Source organism: Anser cygnoides, chromosome 11, assembly GCF_040182565.1.
Source record: "Anser cygnoides isolate HZ-2024a breed goose chromosome 11, Taihu_goose_T2T_genome, whole genome shotgun sequence".
NCBI classification, from domain to species: Eukaryota; Metazoa; Chordata; class Aves; order Anseriformes; family Anatidae; genus Anser; species Anser cygnoides.
In genome coordinates this window covers 9,904,914-9,926,173 of record NC_089883.1, presented here as the reverse complement: position 1 = coordinate 9,926,173, position 21,260 = coordinate 9,904,914, and the positions used below count along the sequence as shown (strand labels likewise).

Sequence of the window (21,260 nt, the reverse complement as noted above, 5' to 3'; positions counted from 1 at the left end):
TTAACAGAAACTGCCTGCACTTGGGGAAGATGTAGGGAAGAAGTCAAAGATTACATAGAAATAAAATTGGATTACTGGTACCCTATTAGTAAAACATAGTGTCAGGATGGAGCTCAAACATCATGAAGAAATTTCCTAATCAATTTTGTTTTATTATCCAGTACATCTTTATTCAAAAGCATTAGATCAATAGGCAATGTAAAGTGTGAAATGTTAAGATGAATAATGCTAGCATCTACTACTTGCTTTATTTTTGGAGGAATTGCTGAGGTGTTTATTTTCTCTTTCTCTACCAGAAAAAAGTCCTGTGGAAGCAAAATTGCCATGGTTTAAACAGGCACATGAAATGGAAGAGACCAGAACAGTCTCAGAAGAGCCAACGTAAGTACATTGTCTTTTAGAGTGCAGAAACATTTCCAGCATATTTTGCAGATCATCTGGAATGACTGTTGCTCTGCAGTTTGCTTTGACATTTGGCCCTCCTTGGAGATGAGTTGTGTTGTGAGCTGTTCCTAATTTTATGTCTCAACAGCTTTGCTTCTGGAGCTCCTGTTCTGGATGACACAGAGCTACTCTATTAATAGTGTCCCTATTATCATTCAAGCAATGTAAAAGGATCTTAACTTAACCTAATTAAGACTAAAATTAATGCATGTGGAAGCATTTCAGCTGATGTGCAGTAAATAAGTTCAGTTTTATCCCAGACATTGCTGTTACCTCAAGAATGTAGTGGTTCTATTAAAAATGTACTTTTTAGGGTTGCCAGGATTTCCTTGTAGCGGGAGGGGAACAATGCATAAAGGAAGTGAGAAAAACCTGCTGATCTATAAGCTTAGCTGAATCTGTGGGGATAAGCTGTGACATTTTTACACACGTGTGTGTGAAGTAACATCTGGATTTTTTGAGTCCCTTAAAAGCTGATGAGCGTAAGCCTGACAACACTCGTGTCCTGGGAATGAAAGCATAACCTAAATCCAGCTATGCTTGTTCCTGTCCCTTGTATGTTAGGACATCTACAAAGTTGCTTGTATCGCTGTGTACATTTCATGCATATATTCAACTAATATATTCAATATTTAGTATATAACTTTCTAGAAAGTAGAATATTTCCATAAGGGTTTTGTGAGAGTTTTTGAACAGTACTCTGTTGTGTTTAGCCAAATTCTGTACTTGTTTGTAGCAGGTACAGTTTAAAATAATTTAAATAAGCTTACTGAAGCTCATCTAACTTTGGATTTATATTGCTGTATCTGAAAGCAGAGTATGCCCCATAACCTCTTATTTTAATTCCTTCATCTAGCTATTCCTGCTTTTTGGCACACATGCATCAACAGGTGTGATCATGAGTAATAAAATCTTTACACCTGCAGTGACTCACAGAGGAAACCTCTTGCCAAACAGGTGTTAGCATTGTTATGGTGACTGTACTTTAAACTTTTTCCTGCACTAGCCTCTCAAGTCAAGGGTCAACCTACTGTGAGTGGTTATTTCACTCTCCAAATTGGTGGTCCCTGAATTCAGGTAGTGTAGTAGCAAAGTTATAAAAATAAAGGGTGATTGTCAAAGGGAGTGATGCAATCAAATGTGCCTGTTGAATGTCAGCATATCAGAATGAACGTATAGGAGGCCACATCTCAAGAGGATTCAGCATGAAGCAATAAAGAAAATCATCTCTAGCATTACAAAATAATCCTGTGGCAACTGTGCACTAATGTAGTCTCTAGGTTTTTAGGATTCTTCAGCAGCAGTCTGACAGAATAAGCAAGGAGGACTGGCAGGGACACAGCATGCTAGTTTAGAATATATTTAGAATATAATAGAGCTGAGCTGGAAACTTTGTAAAGGGTTCCCTCTTACCTTTTCCTCACAAAGAAAGCAGTTATTCATGCCTTCCTAGACATGACTGATCTATTCCACTGTGGCCTCGCAGTGTGAATGCAGCCATGTGTTCTTAGTGTACGTTCTGTCATAGCTCTGCAGCGTTGCAATTTCCTAGATTTTTTTCTCTTCACTTACTCTGGAATTCTAGCTCTTCCTCACTTTCATTCCTGATTCTTACTGTGTCCCAAGGATCTTTCCTTCACATTTTCCAGAAACATCTTCACCCACATCTAAAAGGTTTCTCCAGCCACTTCTTGCTGATGACCCTAGTCAGCTGTCCTCTCTACTGTGCTGCTGAGGTTCTCTTGCTTTCCTAGTCAGGGTACTCTGGACTCTCCTGGGACCCGGCTCTAATGCTCCAGCCAGATTTGTTTATTTCTACCTGCTGCCACCTGCTCTTACTTTACTCTTCTAAGGAAGCTGTCGAGTAAGGAGAAATGAGAAATAACTGATGCCTGACCTCATTTGTTTTTGCAGATTGCCTGTTGGTCATGTAGACAGTGCTTTGCAAACAAAGCAGTTTCTCAGTAGATGCTTTAAATCTTATGCCCTAACTGCTCCGGTCTTTTCTAGTTGGAGTAAGATTTTTGGGTCAGGGTTTAGGATTTTAAAAGAAACTGTACCAGTAGGTTGTTACTTCTCCCAGAGTAAATTATAACAAGATTTCCTTCTGGTTTAGATATGTTTCACTTTGTTTTTTTTGTAATTTACACATGATCCAGTGTGATAACTCATAGCCCACCTCTCCCTAGCAGGAGGCTTATCATTTCCTTGGTAAAATGCCATCACTTCTAGTTTTAGTAATTCTCTTGTCATACAAACTTAAACCACAATACGAAGTCTCAACTTCTAGTCCATCCTCTTATTACTACTGTCTCTCTATGTTTTCGTGTGATATTTTAGTTGATAATGAATAAGAGAATAAATGCAGCTGCGTTTTAGAACTCACAAGTGGTGGATATGCCAAAAGGAGCTTGTGGAAGATAAATACTGCTGCTGCTGTGGTCTACCACAGTTGGTGTCCTGAATTTACATAGAGAGGGAACGTTCAAAAGCTCCTTTTTTTTTATTATTAGCAATATAAAAAATGACTGCCCTTAAAGTGAGGCCAAGAAAAATGTAGGTCTGACCTTTTTAGTTTTCAGTTGTGGAATGTGATGACAGTTGATACCGATCATTATTTTAAATGTTCTTCCCTCGAGCCTTCTTAGTTACAGTGGGATTCGCAGAGAAGATTCAGCAAGATTTTTGCATCTTTTTTGTATCATAAGTTAAAGAAATAGACACCTCAACTGCCTTTCCGTGTCATGGTTTAGGACAAAATTGAAATGTCTTCGAAAGCTGATATATTTTTTCAGCAACCCGAGCTAAAAAATAATCACTTGGTTTGTGGAGTTGCACTCAGTAAAGGTGAAATATGGTGTGTTTCATGAAGGTTACTGCTCATTGTGTTTCCCAGTCATTTTCACAGAAATGCCCCCATTGTGCCCATGGTGATAGACAATAACACATTTTTCACTTCTCTGAAAATTTTCTGGTGATTTTGTATATCATTACACTCAAGGTTGATAAAAACTGACAGTGCAACTCCACTTAGATCAGGCAAGGGTGGTGCCTCAGGGAGGGGTAGGGTGCCAGCACTGTGGAAGTTCTGCCCCAGTAAGCAGCCAACATTTTAGATGCTTCTGCAAAATTTTATCCAGGCCCATTGGCGCAGTAGGGTTGGACTGGAAATATCACAAGAGCAGCCTTTTTTTCAGGATTTAGGCATTTCCTGTCTTAACTGAAAGCAAGAACTGCAGGCATTAAGAAAAAAAAAAAAAAAAAAAAAGAGAGAGAGAGAGACACCATGTTTTCCAAGTCTTCAGAAAGCTGGAGAAGGCTGTGCTGAGTTACGTTTTCAGTTCAGATTTGATTGGGTTGGGTTGGGCTGGTCAGTCCCCTTTTTACCATCAGTAGTTTAAGTTACTGCTTTATTTTCCAGGTCATCCCACACAGGCTTTTTCCAAGTGTGCAGGTGAATGCATGCTTCCCTTAGTGTTAAACTGGTAACAGTGCAGGGTGGACATACTCTCCACTGCTTCTGTAGTGTGCGCATCATTAATACCTGCACAGATGACAATGGAAGTATAAGATTTTGACACTGCCCTGATAAGAATATCTGTAGAAAAATTCTAATTGTGAAAAGTTGTGCCTACTCCAATCTGCATTTTTTCTTTCCATTTAATTTTTTATCAAAGAGTAGTCTCATCTACAAATGTAAAGGTCTTAGAAAAGTTTCAGAATTACAGCCATCTGATCGAATCCATTTTAAATTCATGATGATTTACAGGACATCATAATACAAGTGCTTTGATGCTTCTTAATCCTGACCTGAAACCCCTCTGAGTGTATGCCCAACAAAAGAAGGGTGAATTTCCATTTGCTTCAGGGAAGTATCAAATCCAAAGCCTTGCCATATGTGTGCTGTGAATGCCACTGAATAAAAAAATATATCACTTCCAAGGTTGATGGAATTTGATTTAATGATCTGTGTCACAGACTTTGGCTGAGAATATGTTGAAAATTAAATCTTAAAAATAAATAAATAAATCTGAACTCAAAATTCAGATATAATGCCAACCTCTGGAGCTCTCACACTATTCAATCAGTTCCTTGTTTGATTTATTATTATTGTTGTTGTTGTTGTTGTTTTAACCATCTCCATTGGCTTCTTTTTAAGGTACCTATAATTAAGGACTTTAATAGCTAGTCACATGACTATCTTAGCAAATGCCAAGGTAGAATAAAACATACTTTAGGGTGTTGTTGTTGTTTTTTTAATCTTCACTGTAAAATCCAAGACACTAATATTCAGCAGGAAAACCTCAATTATAATATAGGCTTGCTACAAGTCACAGAAAAAAACTGATAGAATTTTCTGAGTTTCTTTATACTTCTGAGTTTCTTCAATTGTTTGCTAAATGAATGGATTGCTGTGGTTCAAAATTGCCTTTCAGTTACACAGGATTTCAGAAGAATGCATCATACGTTATTTTTGGAATTTTTTAAGGCATTCAGCTAACAGTATACAAAACTAACACATTTCTGGTACGTTGCTGTCATACTTCTACCAGAAAGAGTTCCTTGCTTTCAGACTGTAAACTCTTAGGTGTGGTTAGAACACTGACCAACTCTTTTCAACTGTAAATGTCCATCAATTTTTTATTTCAAATATACATTCAATATACATACTTATACATTTTTATTTTATTTTATTATATTTTATATTATATATATTATATATATTGATATATATTATTATATATATTATATTTATATTTTATTATATTTTATTATATTTTATATTTTTATTTTATTTTTTAATACAGAAACCAGTCATTTTTGGAGAGAGAAGTCAGAGTTTTGTAAGCCTACGCACAATGACTTTGATCCAATAAAACCCTTAAGCACAAGTTTAACTCTGAGCATGTTACAGTCCTACAGAATTCAAGACTGCTAATACATTTGGTCAGGCACATGCTGAAGTGTTCCATTTAATGAGGGTGATTTTGCCATGGCTGCCCTAGGTAGTTTGCATGACTGTCTTTGGGAAGACTGTGAAATCTGATATTTAAGGGTTACACTGAGTTTATCTGCTGGAGTAAGAGAAATCCTTCCTTCGCATCTTTTCCCACAGATGTTCATTTAGAATTCATTATCAAAAGCATCTGGCCGTTGACCACTGTTAGCTTTGCCATTGAACTCAACGACCCATTAAGTTGCACTGATATGACGTTTACTCGTTTTTATTTTTTTTACCACTGTAGGACACAACCATCCATCATTTTGACAACACTCTTCCAATAAAAATCAAACTGGTTGTGTACTTCAAAGGTTGTCAGACCTGTGAGGTGGTGAGCACTTTTAGTTTTCCTTGGTTTCAGTAGAAGCAGGGAATACTGAGTCCTTTACTGAAGTCTGTCAGGGACTTCTCCATAAGCAGTAGTTATTTACCTTTTAACTTTTCTTAGAATTAGGAAGAAGAGATATTCTTTTCTTCCACAGGAAACAATCTGTTCTGGGGTCTGTCACAAGGATAGCTTGGGTGACTATGCCATGAACTGAGTTAGAGTATCCGCACAAGCTATCCACTCATCTGTTCTCCTTTTTCGTATTTGATTCTTCCTCTGTGTATACTGGCAAGAACTAGTTGGCTCAAGATGATAAACTCTCCACAGAATCAACCACGCTGTGTTGACATTTTTCTATGCTTACTGTGTATGTAGATTGTAAATACAATTTTTTGTCAGTCTTATACAACTGTTCCTATATTCATAAGGCAGCTTTCCTACAGTACAGAGGAAGAATATTCTTAATCAAAGACAAGGAGAAAATCTTTGAATCCTAATTTGATTTTTTCCTTTCATATACATTTTAGCATTGGTCAAATATGTTCTTTTACGTCTGCCAGCTGTATTTTGATCATCATCTGTATTTGAGCATATAATAATGTGCAACTGCAACCTTTGTAAAAAATGTTCTGTGAAACTCTATTTGATTTCTTATAAATTGTACCCCAAAGCTACTCTAGATGACTTTATTAATGAAATTCAGCCCCGTGGCTTTAGTGTCATATTGAAAATTATCATCAGATATTAATGTGACCCTCAAAGTCAGAGAATATCATAGACTGAAAACTACTTTTATTTAGTAAAGTCATGATCTGTAAAATAAAATTTTACTGCAGTTCATCAGGAGCATAAACACCTCCTAATAAAAATGATGGATTATAGACGGAGCTAGTTAGACCTCTTTACTGAAGATGAGAGGCTTCTTACAAGATTAAATCTTGAAGAACAGCCTGAGGTGTTGCGCACTGGAGAGGGCTACATTTGAAAGTGCTTTTCTTCTGTCTGGTCTCTGATTATTAGTATGACAAATGGTGACTGCCTTTCTCATAGATTTAAGTAGATGGCAAATACACTTCTGGTATATGCCTAACTTTGTGTACCTGGGGAGCTAAATGTATTGTACAGTTATGTCTTCATGGAATTTTTCCTCTTTTTCTGCTGTGGGAGTTTGTGAGGAGATCTCGATGAAGTCTTCTTTTTCCCTCCTAAAAAGATACAGTTTTCCCTGTTCCTCATGATTTTATTTATTTATTTATTTATTTTTGCTCTTGCCTTCTTTTCCTTTTTCCTACATCTTTTCTTCTGTATTGAATTTTGAGAAATGGTCTGGTTTAAAATAACACACTTGATTATGCATTCAATTTAAACATCGAATAGTAGCATGCATTGCCTGCTTTGTGTATAGGCATACATTTATGTTTTAGCTATGCTGTCTCTGTGCACACCTGGACACAAGTATATGGAGTTAAATTCAAATGTTTCTATTGCACTGTGATCATTTGCAGGTTTATTCCAGAGCCTTGGTCTCCATGCAGTGCCACATGTGGCAATGGCATACAGGTGCGAGATGTGAAGTGCCGAATTCTTCTTGCATTTACTCAGACCGAGGTAGAACTGCCTGAGGAGGAATGTGAAGATGAGAAGCCCCCCACGGAACGAGTATGTCACCAGCCATCCTGTGACAGTGATCCTGTCCCCTACACACCAGAATTTTCACATGCTGAAGATGGGAGTGTGATTTATGACTGGGAATACATTGGTTTTACTCCTTGTTCAGCCACATGTCTTGGAGGTACTTTTATTTAACCTTTCTTTTCTCTCTCTTTTTTTTTCTTTTTCTTTTTTTTTTTTTTTAATCCTGACCTGTGAGAATTTGGAATTGTTTGAAATTACTGTTTCTTCTATTAGTGTCAACCCGAACTAGCTATGCTGATATGTAGAAAAACATGGAGCTTCAACTTTAATATTTTTTTTTTAGGTTATCAGTGGAGTAATTTAAACTATGTTTTCTTTATTTCATACATTCAAGCAGCAGGGTTTATTTGACTAAGTAAAGTGCAAGAACTCTTTGCCAGAGAAACTTTCTTCAGTCTTATTGCTGCAGGAATCTTGGCTGCCAGGCAATTGGTGGTAACAGTACATTTAATGCATCAGTGATGGGCCTGATAAATTCCCTTTTTAATTAATCATTATCTTCCAAAATGCTACAATTTTCTGCAGTGGAGTAGGAATACAAAATTGTTTTCTATATATTATTACACATAGAAAATTATGTGTAATATAGATTGTTTTCAGTCTGACTAGCTTGAAGAGCAAACAGGAGTTTGTTTAGGTCTTGGTACAGTATATCACTCTATAGGAACTCCGTGCCATACATCTGTCTGCAGGTAGTTAGGCACATTCCTTTTTGGATGTAATCGAATCTCCCTGTCGTCCTAAGTACATGTAACTAGACAAGGTTGCTGGTGTTGCTACTACATACAGTACTTTGGGACTGAACACAGAAGTGAGTTATGAAGTGTTAAGTGGAGGCAGTGGAATTGTGAACACACCTATATATGACAGGAATAATGACATCAGTGGGAAGTGAAGACAGTTGTACCCATAGAAGAAATAAAAAATGTAGGAAAGGGGAGAGCAGCTACAATTGGAAGTGAAGAGCCTAGTCTAGAGCTCATAGAAAGCAGCCTTCTTTTGTACTATTCACCAGTTCAAAACTTGAAGACAGAATTCAGGATGGATGCCCCTGAACGCTATGGTAAGTGACTGATAAGTGCATCCTTTTATCATTTACTACTGCTATTTGCTGATAATATTGATCCATAGGAATAACATCACATGCACGAAAGGTGATGCATCTTATTCCTCCACTACCTTCAGTGGACATGACCAACAGCAAGGCTATAGTGCAACTATGTATGTATACCAGTGTGATGGTAGCAACAGCTATTGCTACAGTGTCTCTTTTTCTTCATTTTGAGGGAATTGTTTTTAGAAATAAGCAGAAATGAGGCTTTCATTACTACTGAATTTGTAGTTTATTTCAGATCCCAAGTGATTTTTGTAATGTAAAATCATTTAATTGCCATCTTAAATGTACTTTATTACTTTATAGCCAACATCTTTCTCAGAGTTGTTCTAAGACTCCAAAGTTTCTGAATTTTGAAAAGATCAGTGGAAGTCTAGGCTGAAATCATCTCTAATCTTTGCCTGCTGTTACACGTGCATATTTGCATTGCCAGTGTTTTCACATGTGAGTTTGTCCATGCAAAAACATTCACAAATTACACTTAGAGTGCAAACTAAAGGTAATTTAAGGAGGCTGTACTGAAGACGGCAGTTTCATTTGCTGGTATAAAGGAAATTCAAAATGACTGATGAACAGAATCACATCTGGCTTAATTTTGTTCCTGACGGAGTTGAGTATGAATTCTGCCCTGTGGTGAATTTGTGAGGTTGCCTGACCCAGAATTTTCCTGTAGGTGCTCATAATAACCTAACCATTTGATGTGCAGTAGGAATGAGCCATTTAAAGAAGTTTGAAAGTAAATGTCTTTTTCTGTTCTTGAGACTTCTGTGGTATCACTGGTACTATGTCTAGACATTTTTCTTATGTGCTGCTCCCGGGAAATGTGGGAAGTTGTCAGGATATTTTATCAATGAACTGCTTCAGAAGTCCTTTACTGTTATGCTAGTTAGGTAGTAGTGATTTTTTCCTTCTATCAGTTCTGGTCTTCTTGCTGCCTTGGCAAACACTTTCAAACAGACCAAAAATTACCTGCCGATAAATAGTTTTAAGGAAACCAGACATCTCTTCTGTTTCCAACTTATTGCAGTGTACTAACTAATGATCTCACTGTGTCTACTATTTTTCCATTGTGTAGTTCAAAGGATCTGATCCCTTTCTGCTAAGTTTTATGTTCAAATCTCATTTCAACTAGATGAACTCTTCAGTTACAAGAAATAAATGTTGTCTGAGTTTGGAATATTCCAGTGTGATGTAAATTATATTAGGCACTTTTTCTCTAGAATACATGTATCTAGTAGTGGCTATTAAAATAAATTCCTGTGGGTTTCTGTGTCCTTGGAACTTCCCCCCTCCTTTCTTAGCAGTTGTCCCTCTCTGAATGAGGGAAAAGTCTGCAGGGTCTAAGTAGGCTACAGGGTTTATAGCCATGGTATGAGCAAGGACTGAACCACTGGTTCAGTGCTTGTCACTTGCACTTTTCTTTCTTTTTCATTTTTTAAATCTTCATATAGACTAGACTTTTAATTTAAACTCTCTTCTGGCCTATCTCCAAACCAAATGTAAAAATGCAGATGGTAATATTGCTTTTGAGGTATTAGAATTACAGAAAGATAACGATCTGCAGCACATTATCTAACATCACCTTTACTTTCCAGTTCACCCTGTTTACCAGATTCTAGAGCGTTGGTAACATAAGTATTGGGTCATTTTGTGTACTTTCTGCACCAAATCTGTGTGGCTTGTCAAGCAGCGTGTTGGGTGCTATAAATCTTACTGCCTTTGAGGACTGCTACGTTGTATTATGCCTCCTATCATAATTAATACTTCTTTCACCCATCTTTCCATGAGTACAAATAACAGATGTCCAGATTTTCACCAGGCAGACATCACCTTTAAGATCTGTAGGAAACTCTGTAACAATCCTGAAAACTAAAGATCTTCAGTACTTGAAGAAATCCCAAGCTGAAAATAAGCCAACAGTGTGCTCTGGTGGCAATGATGACTAGGAGTATTCTTTGTAGTAGAAATTGCTTGGAGGTCTCAGGGTTTGCCCTTGTTTTCCCAGAATGTTTTTTTTTCGATATGAAAATCTTTGGTCCTGATGCCAGAGCCTTCAACATAAGCACAAGTTTAATTTTCATAATATTATGAGTGAGAAGCAATAGTTATTATCAGAATAATGACTATGCCTGATGAGAATAAATGTTTTTCTTGTAAACTGTAGTATTTTTTTAGTGTTGTCAATCATTTAACTAGCCTACAATATTTTAAATGGATAAGTTCTCCACATAAAAAATAACCAAGCTCTTTCTGGGTCTCTATTCTAAAATGTTATTTATATTCCAAGTACTTCAAAAATTATGATTCAGGCCCTCCAAAATCATTATATAGGCTTAAAAATAATAAGATTAAAAATAAATACATAAGCACTTCCTTTTTTTTTTTTTTTTTTTTTTATTTATTTATTCCCCCTCCCCCGCAGGTTGTGGCTTTGGAACCTTTAGGGTGCAGTCAAGTTTTGTTTTCAGGCTCTTGTCTGGACCATAATGGCTAGAAATTTACTATTTTATTTATAAGAAACCTGAGATTCTTAAAAACCCAATGGATTCTAGCCAAATCTAAGGTTTTTTTAAGGAAAACAATGGCTGTTGTGAATCTTGCAAGTAAAGTCGAGAGCATTTGCTATATTGTTATAGGCAATTTGGTAACTGGTTACTCCTTTAACTGGTTTCATTAACTACAGAGGCTAACTGTTTACTTTTTTGCAGAAGGAGCATATAATAGCATTGCCAGTGTGAATAGATTTACAGAAAGGCTTAAGCACATGTCAGACTTGGAACTTCTTCTGAGTTGTTTTCAACTGATAGTGCATGTTTTTAAGCAGTCATCAAACAGCGAATGTCTGATAGAAATAAATGTCTGTCCTTCCTCTTCCAGGCACACAGCTGAAGACATCCAACCTCTTACACACACAGCAACTTTCAACCCCCATTTTCTTTTTACTCTTAAATAAATAAGTAAAAGGCAGAAACAAAAAGTCTGTGATTTTTCTTTTATTTCCAGGCATTCTGATCTTTTAACACAGCTTCATACACTGTATATTTCACTGCACAGAAAAGCTTGTAAAAGAATGTAAATGTATGTGGTTTGAATGCTGGGTTAAAATAGAAAATATTCTATTTCACTGAATAGTAGGATAATTACTACAATAGTGCATCAGATTACTGTAAAAATACTTAATGCTCCCTGCTGCATACATAATGTTTTAGTTAAATTATCTACTATGTTTATATTATAAGTCAAGAAAGGCATACATATAAAACTTTGCTTGTTTGAATAATGGATTTTTCCATTTTCCAATTTACATAGAATAAGAAATTTATCCACGACTGAAGTTCCCAACTAATGTAAAATTATAGTTGGGGGTGAGAAATCTGACTAATTGTTGAGACGTTTTGACAACTACGCTCAAGCAAATGCTGCATCAATTAGGTGTAGTTATTTATTGAATAGAGTCCTTAAACTGAAAACCAAGGAACAGGAAGGAGGGGGAAGGAGGATGTTTTAACAGCTCTGCAATATATGTTTTGTCCTTACAGCATGAAATGAGGGTGCAGTTTTTCTTGAAATAAAGCCCCCGTGGGGAGGAATTACTACTTCAGTTTGTGCCCTGTAGTTAAGTCAAATGAAGGATACACAACATTATCAATGTTTTATTCTGGTAACACAATGAAAGTTAGGTAGGTTGTGCTGAAAGGCAGAAGTGGTTTAATGAACTCCAGGTGGCAAGCTTCAGTCACCTGGTACGACATGCCTTTTGTTCATTTGGCTGACCAATTTAATTTTTATAACACTGTGATATAAAGTTCCCATGCGATTACTGCTGACTTAGATGGTCTGAATGGAATTTCATTTCATTCCCCTCCTTTTTGTGTGAGATATTAAGAAGATATTACTTATCACAACCTGGTCTAGAGCAACATCACCTCTGAGTATAGTTTTCCCACAGGAATGCAGTGAGATCAGCAAAGTTGAAGGTGCATAGCACAGAGTAGTTTTTGACTGAAAATAGAGATTATATGGATGCTTTATGTGTGCTTCACTGCTTGCCTGGTAATGTCATTCATAAGCTCCTGCCAGAAGACAATTTCTAAAACTTTGTTTCTCACCTGCAGACTGTCAGGTGGGCATTTCCGATGTATGTAAGGGGACAGGGAAGCTGCTCTTGTTAAACAAACACATGGGGAGAATTGGACAGAAAACTTCTGATTATCATGGTTGTTAGTCAAGAAAAAATAGTAGAGTTCCAGAAAACATGTATTTACAGCTTTCTTTTGCTTGAGCATTTTCACGTCTGTGTTTATTGCCTCATGGTATTTGTTAAAGGCTTACTCTCAGCTCTGACAGTGAAGTATGTTATACTCAATGTGTGTGTTCTATGTTAATGTAATTATCAATACTTTGATGTAATAGCAATGAATAGGTTGTCAATCATATTTAAGGTCAGGTCTTCTGTTCTATAAAAATTCATTACTTTGTAGATGTAGTCAAAACATTTATATAACAAGGTCTTTCAACTGCAAATGAGTCCCACAGGGGATCTAGAGGTCTACCAGAGAGCCTAAAAGAAATTGGAATGTATGTTATTGGGAAAAATCACTGCTGGTCTATACCTGCTGAAGTGTCTGAAGTAGTTGGACCAGTTTATGTGTCTCAGAGAAGGATCATGACCTGGGCTGGCTTGTTTGCTGGAGTACATCGGAATTATTTATAAATGGAAGGAACTGTTGGCTCATGAAAAGAATGACAGTGTTCATGAATGTGTTGTAAAAGATGGAGAAATATGGACCCTTGGCATGGACACAGAATTTTGTGTCTGATCCATCAACGAGCCCACTGAGACCAGAGCAGCTAATGATCAGCCAAGAAACCTTTCCTGATGTACAGTTGACACAGAAACAGGAGTACTTGTAGTAGCCTCTGTGTAGCAATAGTGGTCATGTTGTGAGGTATTGTCATAGGTGATACCATGAAGTGGTTAGTGAAGGTTTCTAGTTAGAAATGCAACCCCTTTTGAAACCTTATAAGTTGGTCGTAAGAAAAATAAAAGCTTCTGCTGAAAGCAGCTTTGTATCCTTACAAAATCACTGGAGATAAAGGAAGGATAAGGAAATGGATTTAAGTTCTTTCAACTGTGACTCATCAGAACCCATTTTTACCTGGAAGCAGCAAAATATAGATTTCAGCATTTCAGTGCTTTTCTGTTCTATGGGATTATGATCATTAACATTGCTCACATAGAACATCCCAGATACGCAGGATCCTCAAAGTACTTCACAAGCTGTCTTGTCTTTTGTGTATATATGGGTGAGCTTTGAAATGGAGCAAGGCTTTCATACTAAACAATGATATATAAGATTGGATAGTTAAAAAGTTTTAAAATAATAATTTTTAAAAGTTCACTAAATGTGCATTTGCTAAGCTGACTTGTTCTAAAGCAAAATTCTATTACATTTCTTTTTCAACTCACAGAAATTTGAGTATTAGTAATCTTTCATGTTTCAGTAATAAGATCCAGGTTGTAAGCGCTGCAGATCAGAAGGTGCCAAGAATGGTCACGAGTAAGGAAAGCTCAGGACTGGGTCCGATTTGCTGCCTTCAGCAAAACTATCGCACCTCTTTGGACCTTTGTCATAGAGGCTATGTTTAGATAGCCATTCTCCTGACTTTTGTTTTGCAAGTTTTCTGCATTTTTTATTACGTCTTTCACAGATCTCTGGCTCCTTAAATTCAAGGTTAGTGAGAAGGTATCACTTGTACCCTGGTTTTGGCAATGACACCGTTAGTTGGCCTGAGACCATTATACAGCCAGGCAGATGTAGAATCTGCTGGTGGAGAGAGGGAGAGAGAGTATATTTTCTGCTGGTTTTCAAAGAGGTAGAAAGTCAAAGCAAGCATTTTAAATATCACAGGAGCAGTTTCTACATATAACTCACAAATACATTTTGAAGATTAAATGGATAAACTATCTCAGTATTGGTTTTGACTTGAGAGGTTACTTTTAAGCCTGCCATCACATTCAGTGTTTGGAGCTTTTTTACTGAGTGGTATTCAAGAGTAAGCTTTACAGAAATCTCATCTGTCTTCAGTGTTTCATGAGTGTTTTCCTTTTTAATCCAGGAACACAAGAAGCCATTGCAATGTGTCTGCATGTAGAAACAAAACAAGCCGTCAATGAAACCCTGTGTGACAATTCCAAGAGACCTCCACCAATGACTCGGGCTTGCAATATCAAGCTTTGTCCTCCAAGGTACACTGTAATAATGAAATTAAACATTTTTTTGCCACAATATAATTTAAATAAACATTGATTTCTCAGAAAACGTCCAGATTGCAAGTCTTGTTTTGGGATGAAGTTTCACTACTTCCGTCTTTAACAAAATTTTTGGATTGTGTTTGATGATGGATTGTGATTTTTTTTCTTCACTCTTTTTCCACTCTTTACATCTCACTAATTAAACAGGGAAATCTCTTCTGTGAAGATGTTCTCCAGAGCTGGAAAAACAGCCTTAACTGTTTGAAAATTTTCACTAAAAAACAAAGTACTTTCAATTCTTACTGAATGAAAAAATAGACTGAAATTATGATTTAAAGTTATTCTAATTTAATGCCTTTCTGGTAGCCCCATCTAGTTCTTACGGATTTCTTACGTATGCATGGAGATCCTGGGAAAAGAACAACAACAAAAAAAAGTCTAAATCCAAGTAAACTTAGCTAGTTTGGTCACTTGTAAGGGCCATATGTGAAATTTTGACATGTGTTGCCTTATTTACCCACTTTTGATCTGACATCCGTGATCCTTTGCATATTGTTTCTAAAATGTGTTTGCAGAAACCACCTCCTGCAAAATGTAGGGAATAAAAGTTAACAGGAAGAGGATGTTTTATAGAAAATGTATACACAATTAAAGAAAGTTTTGTAAATGTAAGAAAGGTCTATTTACATATTTACATTTATAAAAGTAAATGTCAGTAGGTTGCCAACAGGCTATTTTTTTATTGATTTCTTGGTTTTGTTTCTTTTTGTGTGTGTGCATGTCTTTTTATTAGAAGCATTTTTCAAGTAAATTCTGGAGTCAAATAAATTTCCTTTGACATAAGTCTATTACTTTATTGTGAATACTTGTGCATTTCTTCCTTCCTGGTAAGTTTATAAATCTAGCTTGGCCTACCAGCCAAACCAAAGGGATGTTTCATCCATCTATCAATAAATATGCCTTCAGTTATTTTTTGCTAGGTTCTGTTTGGGTTTGATTTCTCCTTATCCAAAGTGAGTTGCTAAAACATGATCTTTTGGCTGTGTTCTTGGAATAGGTGGCAAACCGGCCCCTGGAGACAGTGCTCAGCTACCTGTGGAGTTGGGATACAGACGAGAGATGTATACTGCCAGCAGCCAGGAGGGCCTACGGTTGCTACTGAGGACTGCAAAGACAAAAAGCCTCATTCTTTGCAAGCCTGCAACCAGATTGATTGTCCCCCTGTTTGGCATGTTGAGGAATGGCAACAGGTATGACTGGGTTATAGAAACAGTTTAAATGTAAGCAGTGTTCCTCTGGTTAGGTACTTCAAAATTTCTGGCCTGAATAACATAGAACATAGCTTCTAGATATTGATTTTAAGAGTTTCAACTAATTTCATTAGAATAAATCAATCCAGAATCAAAAATACCTCTTTTCACTACTACACCAATGAGTACTGACAGGATGAGGTGGTAAGTTGTGTTTTTTTTAAAAGGATTTCAAAATGCTGGATATCAGTTACTCCAGACATCACCTCTCTTTCTATACTGTGCAAATGCAATAATATACTTTTGAAGATATTTGTTTGTTTATTTATCTCAAGAACAATGTTTCCTAACTCACAGTAGGTATATTAACTGATGCAGGGCATGGTCAGATCTACATGTAAAATGCATGTTTTCTTTAAGATTTCTGCTATTTAATTGCATTCAGGTGGGTTAACTTCTCCTCATTTTTAATATATTAACTAAACGTTTTAACCGAAGAATTTTCTACAAGCTGCTTGCTTTTTAACTGAAACTTGATGTCATTTTTCAAGTGTGCATAACTATGAGGAGCCTTTCAGTGTTTATGTGCCATAATGGTGTGATACATAAGCACAGACGTACATGCAGGTCTACATGCTATGTTCTTTTCTTCTCAGTGTTCATGTACTTGTGGAGGAGGGATCCAGACCCGCAAAGTGTACTGTAAGCAACTGTTGACAGACGGAAGCTTCCTGAAACTCTCTGACGACACCTGCCAGGAACCTAAATTGCCAACTACTAAACCATGTGCAAAAGTTGACTGTCCTCCTCAGCTCATTGTAGGAGAATGGTCCAAGGTGAGCCGCTCCCAACCCGGGGGGGGGAGGCTCCAAAACCTTCATTTACAACATGATCTCTATAGAATTCTACTTGAGTGAATAGTGGGTGATTGGAGCAGTAAACTCACAGGGTAGCTGAAGGTTTTGCAAGACACGTACCTAGACTAAACTGTGCATACAGTTGTTGTGCATCCCTGCCTACAATCAGGCTGTTTATGTCCCTCTTCCAGAGCTGTGTTTGGGTTGCTGAAAGAAAAGCTACAATGTATTGCATGCATTCTGCCAGACATAGTTTGGTATTTAATATTTGATATTTTAGCTATCAATTATTTTATAGTACAGCTTCTGAAAAGCAAATCTTTGCTTTATTCCGTCACATTTTCTCCTTTCCCATTTAATGTAAGCATGCTACCACTCCCTGTTCAAAAAGATTTATAGGAGGGCATTTAGAAGCTGCAATTCATGTTTGTGCAATATGAACTAGGAGAATGGGCTGAGAGACTTGACACAGACTCTTTAGAACGTGCTGATTTGTTTCTCTGAGATAATAGATCGCATTGCTCTGTTCTCCCCATGGTTGGACATAAAGAAATACTGTCATGTTATTTTAATCGTTCCCGAGTTGCTTGCTGGGACAAGTTAGCTATCTTATAATCTTATTGCTTGGAAAAGTGCAGAGGGTTTAATGTCTGGATAACACAAGGATTCATATGGAGAAGAGAGCTCTCTGTCTCTCTCAAACTGTTTAAAATTAGTATGTGTGGCATGGGACAGCAAGTTTAGTTTGCATCCTTCCTTTCACAGTGCTCAGTAAGCTGCGGTGTTGGAATCCAGAGAAGGAAAGTTGCCTGCCAAAACCGAACAGCAAAGGGCCAATATGTTGCACTAAATGGATCAATGTGTAGTGGTCTGTCTCCTTCACTGCTTGTAAGGTCTTGTCAGCTGAATGACTGCAACAGTAAGTATGTTACTTTATGTAGTTTCCTGTTGATTTGGAACGATATATTTATGAAGAAATATCTGTACACAGGTTAATTCACTCATCTCCCTATACTTTCATAACATTACTAATCTGGAATAAATGGAATGTCACAATTACTAGACCAGTGATAACAGGATTGCTCTTAATTTATTTTGTTCCAGTCACAAATAAAGGCCAGGTTCTAAAGAAGTAGTTTCTGAATACACTTTAATGTTATGTACCTCTCACACTCATACTCACCTACATTTGATTTGATTTTTTCTTTTATCCTTTACAGTATCCCAACTGTGAAAACATCTGTCAATTGAGTATAAATTTCAAAGGATGTTAGAAAAATTAAGAATCCAGTTCTGGCTTGTGTTTTCATTGCGTGTTTGTATTACACTGGACATTTAGTCTATTATGGTACAAATCAAAACCTGACATTCTGTGCCAGTGATAACTGTAGGTGTAATTTCTGTCTTTCCTTATAGAAATGAGAATTCCAGTCTCATGAGTTTTGTAGGAATTGATGACAGTAAACAAAATTAATTAATTAATTAAAAATCACAGTATTTTTATTACTATGTATAAAAATCTATTAAGAAAAAGCTGTCTATAGGAATTGTATAATTTGGGCACAATCCGGTTATGATACTGATGGTAGTTGTACAAATTGCATATGTGTAACTGCCATGGAAATACCTTGCCAATACAATGGTCTAGTGGGAGTTTTCCCTGCCCATGGCAGGGGGAGTTGGAATTAGATGATCTTTAAGGTTTCTTCCAAGCCAAACCATTTTATGATTCTGTGATAATGTATGTTCAATTACATACAGTAATTTACAATGAGCAGTTCTAAATGCTGTTTCATTAAGACAAAACTTGGCCTCTCCTTCCTTTGTAAATGAGAATATCATTTCATAGGTTTGGGGAGCAGGGAGCTGAACAGAAAGGAAAAAAATGAGACTATCACTTTTTAGGTATGGGGCTGAGGAAAACCAAAAGCTTTCATTAGTGGCCTGCTTTTGATCACAGATCACAAAGATAGACATGTTTTGACCCAATTCATAGTGCTATCAAGAAACAGCTACTTTATAAATTTTGAGGCTTTGCTTTAAAAATTATTCACAAAACAAAATAAGAAATAGAATAATTACTGATTCATACATAATATGAAACTTCTTTTCCTGGCCTGCATTTCAGATTAACATGCCAAAATCCTGAGGTTCAAAACTCCACTTAAATAAAGCCCTGTGGACTTTCAGGAATGTCCTTGGCATAAGGTTTAATAAAATATTTTGAGCTGCATATCTATCTGAATTTAATTAATTGTGGATAGTTGAATGGCAGTTTAGCTGGTTTGCAAATTGCATAGCACAGACTGATATTAAAATTACATTGTCAGCTTCCACCACAGTGCCAAAAAAGCAGGACACTGGGCTGCGCAGGGATTGTGATTGAACTGAATGAATATGGATCAAAGTGACCAAAGTTATCCCACTGTTCTCTCCCTTCATCTCCAGAACTGTTTGCTGCAAGGGAGGCCCTGCAGCTCAGGTCTACATGGCAAGTACCTGGCTACAGAACAGGAGGGCAGGGGAAGGCGAGACATGTCCATACACCTAGTTTCAATCTGGGTTTTGCAGAAGGAGCCAGGGCAGCAGCAGCAGCCTTTGGATTCACAGTAACGTGCAGGAGGCATCTCCTCCTCCTGCAGCTGTGGATTCAGGCCCCCCTGAAGGGGGAGTGGATAGAAGGCAGGAATATAACATGGCCTTCAGGTGGCAGATGGCTAGCAATGAAGGGTGAAGCAGACTCTTTAGTGTGGTGCATGGCATGCATGCTCTTAGGGGTTCTTGGTTCTCATCCGTGGCTCAGATGAGCTCCTTCATTTTTATTGTCTCATGACAGTGCTGGGGCTTTTTATACTTCATCTTTTACCCTGGGACTAGTGATTGAAGCAGTTTTCTACTTAATATTGGTCCTATTAAGTCAGAACATTCCTGACTCTGAGAAAAAGGAAATAACACCCGTCTATCCCTGAGGTCACCAGGACCTGACGCCCAGCTAAAGCTGCACAGGACCATTAGAGGTCATACACTCAGATGGATTTGTACCAGGTGATAATGAGGTCCAATGGCTCCAGTACAATCTAATCATTAAGTGAGATTTACCTCGTAGAAAAAACTCTCCCAAACAGTCCATTACCTCAGCAGCTGCAAGACTGGATGATACTAAGGATCTAGAAACACTTATGTGGCCTTATATATTTATATGACCTTATATATTTACATGGCCTGCCATCCACAGCTCTGAACTTTGTTTCACTCCTAATCTTGCTCGCCAGTCACCAGTAAAAATATACACACCCTTTAGTGTTGAACTGCTAATGAGAGTTAGTGGTCTTTCTTTTTTTTTTTTTTTTGTCTTAAAAAGAAGAAATGGATGAGACTTGTTAACATATTTATAAGTATGCACTGGATTTAATTCCATGTTGGAATAACTAGTGTAAACAGAGCACAGCCTGAAGTATTTTAATTTGTGTGTTTAAAGTTACACTTACTGTGTCTGTAAGTTGGATTTTGGAAATCGAAGATTTAATATTGGAACATTTCCCTAAAAAATAATATTTGGGGCCCAATAACTTATTAAAAACAGGACACTAGTTTAATAATTTTAGTAAACTGAGTGCCTAAAGCAATTTATTTGTTGTACCATGTGAAATGGTTGAGGGAACCATGTATCTGGATAACGAATACTGATATAAAAGCTGTGTAATTATGAAACCATGATATCCCCACTGGTCTGAACTCATTACCCAAAACATTGAAAATAACCATTTTGTTTTATAAGCATAAGAATGCACTCTAGGGTGTAGTTCATATAGTGTACACACTTATTGAATGCTTGAAACATTTAGCTTTTCACCTATTTCCTCACAGCATATTTGAAGCATATGTATATGAAGAAGCATGCAGTTTTTCAAATATCGTTCGTGTGCCATCAATGTGGTTGTCATTTTATTTATGTACCTACCAAGTGGAATAGTAGTAATGGTTTCAAATTCAGGCAATTGAAGAGCGTTTGTATTTGTGTCCATTTTCTGGCTCATCAACTCATTCTGCAGGCTCAGAGTTTTTCTGTCACGTACCAAAAGGCTGGGTCACCAAATACAATTGAATTGTTTTCTAGCGCCCGTGTAGAGTGTTTCCCGACTCTTCCCAGCTGGCCAATTTCATTGTGCATGGAATGAGCTCAGGGGGTGTGTGCCCTTGCTCCCCTCCTAGATTGCTTTCTTTCTCACCTACCTAGTGCTTTTTCAGTCAGATTAGTTCTTCTGATCAAAGTGGGGCACAGTAGTTGCCAGCAGTGAGTCAACACAGTGGTAT

General features: G+C 37.1%; 1 protein-coding gene across 10 annotated transcripts in view; it reads left to right on the top strand.

The window, feature by feature from the left end:
- The window catches only part of ADAMTSL3 (ADAMTS like 3), a 202,564-nt gene that overhangs the window by 152,658 nt on the left and 28,646 nt on the right, over positions 1-21,260 (top strand). For 9 of the 10 annotated variants that reach the window (XR_007166140.2, XM_048071863.2, XM_067003899.1 and 6 more), the window contains 6 exons: positions 297-381; positions 7,280-7,566; positions 14,704-14,833; positions 15,897-16,089; positions 16,746-16,925; positions 17,712-17,865. Coding sequence is in view for 9 of the 10 variants with exons in the window: in XM_048071863.2 (XP_047927820.2) it covers positions 297-381; positions 7,280-7,566; positions 14,704-14,833; positions 15,897-16,089; positions 16,746-16,925; positions 17,712-17,865 (1,029 nt within the window). In the remaining variant the exon portion in view is untranslated. Of the gene's footprint in view, positions 1-296; positions 386-7,279; positions 7,567-14,703; positions 14,834-15,896; positions 16,090-16,745; positions 16,926-17,711; positions 17,866-21,260 lie in introns of those variants that run through there. The other variant, XM_048071872.2, reaches the window with a different exon arrangement.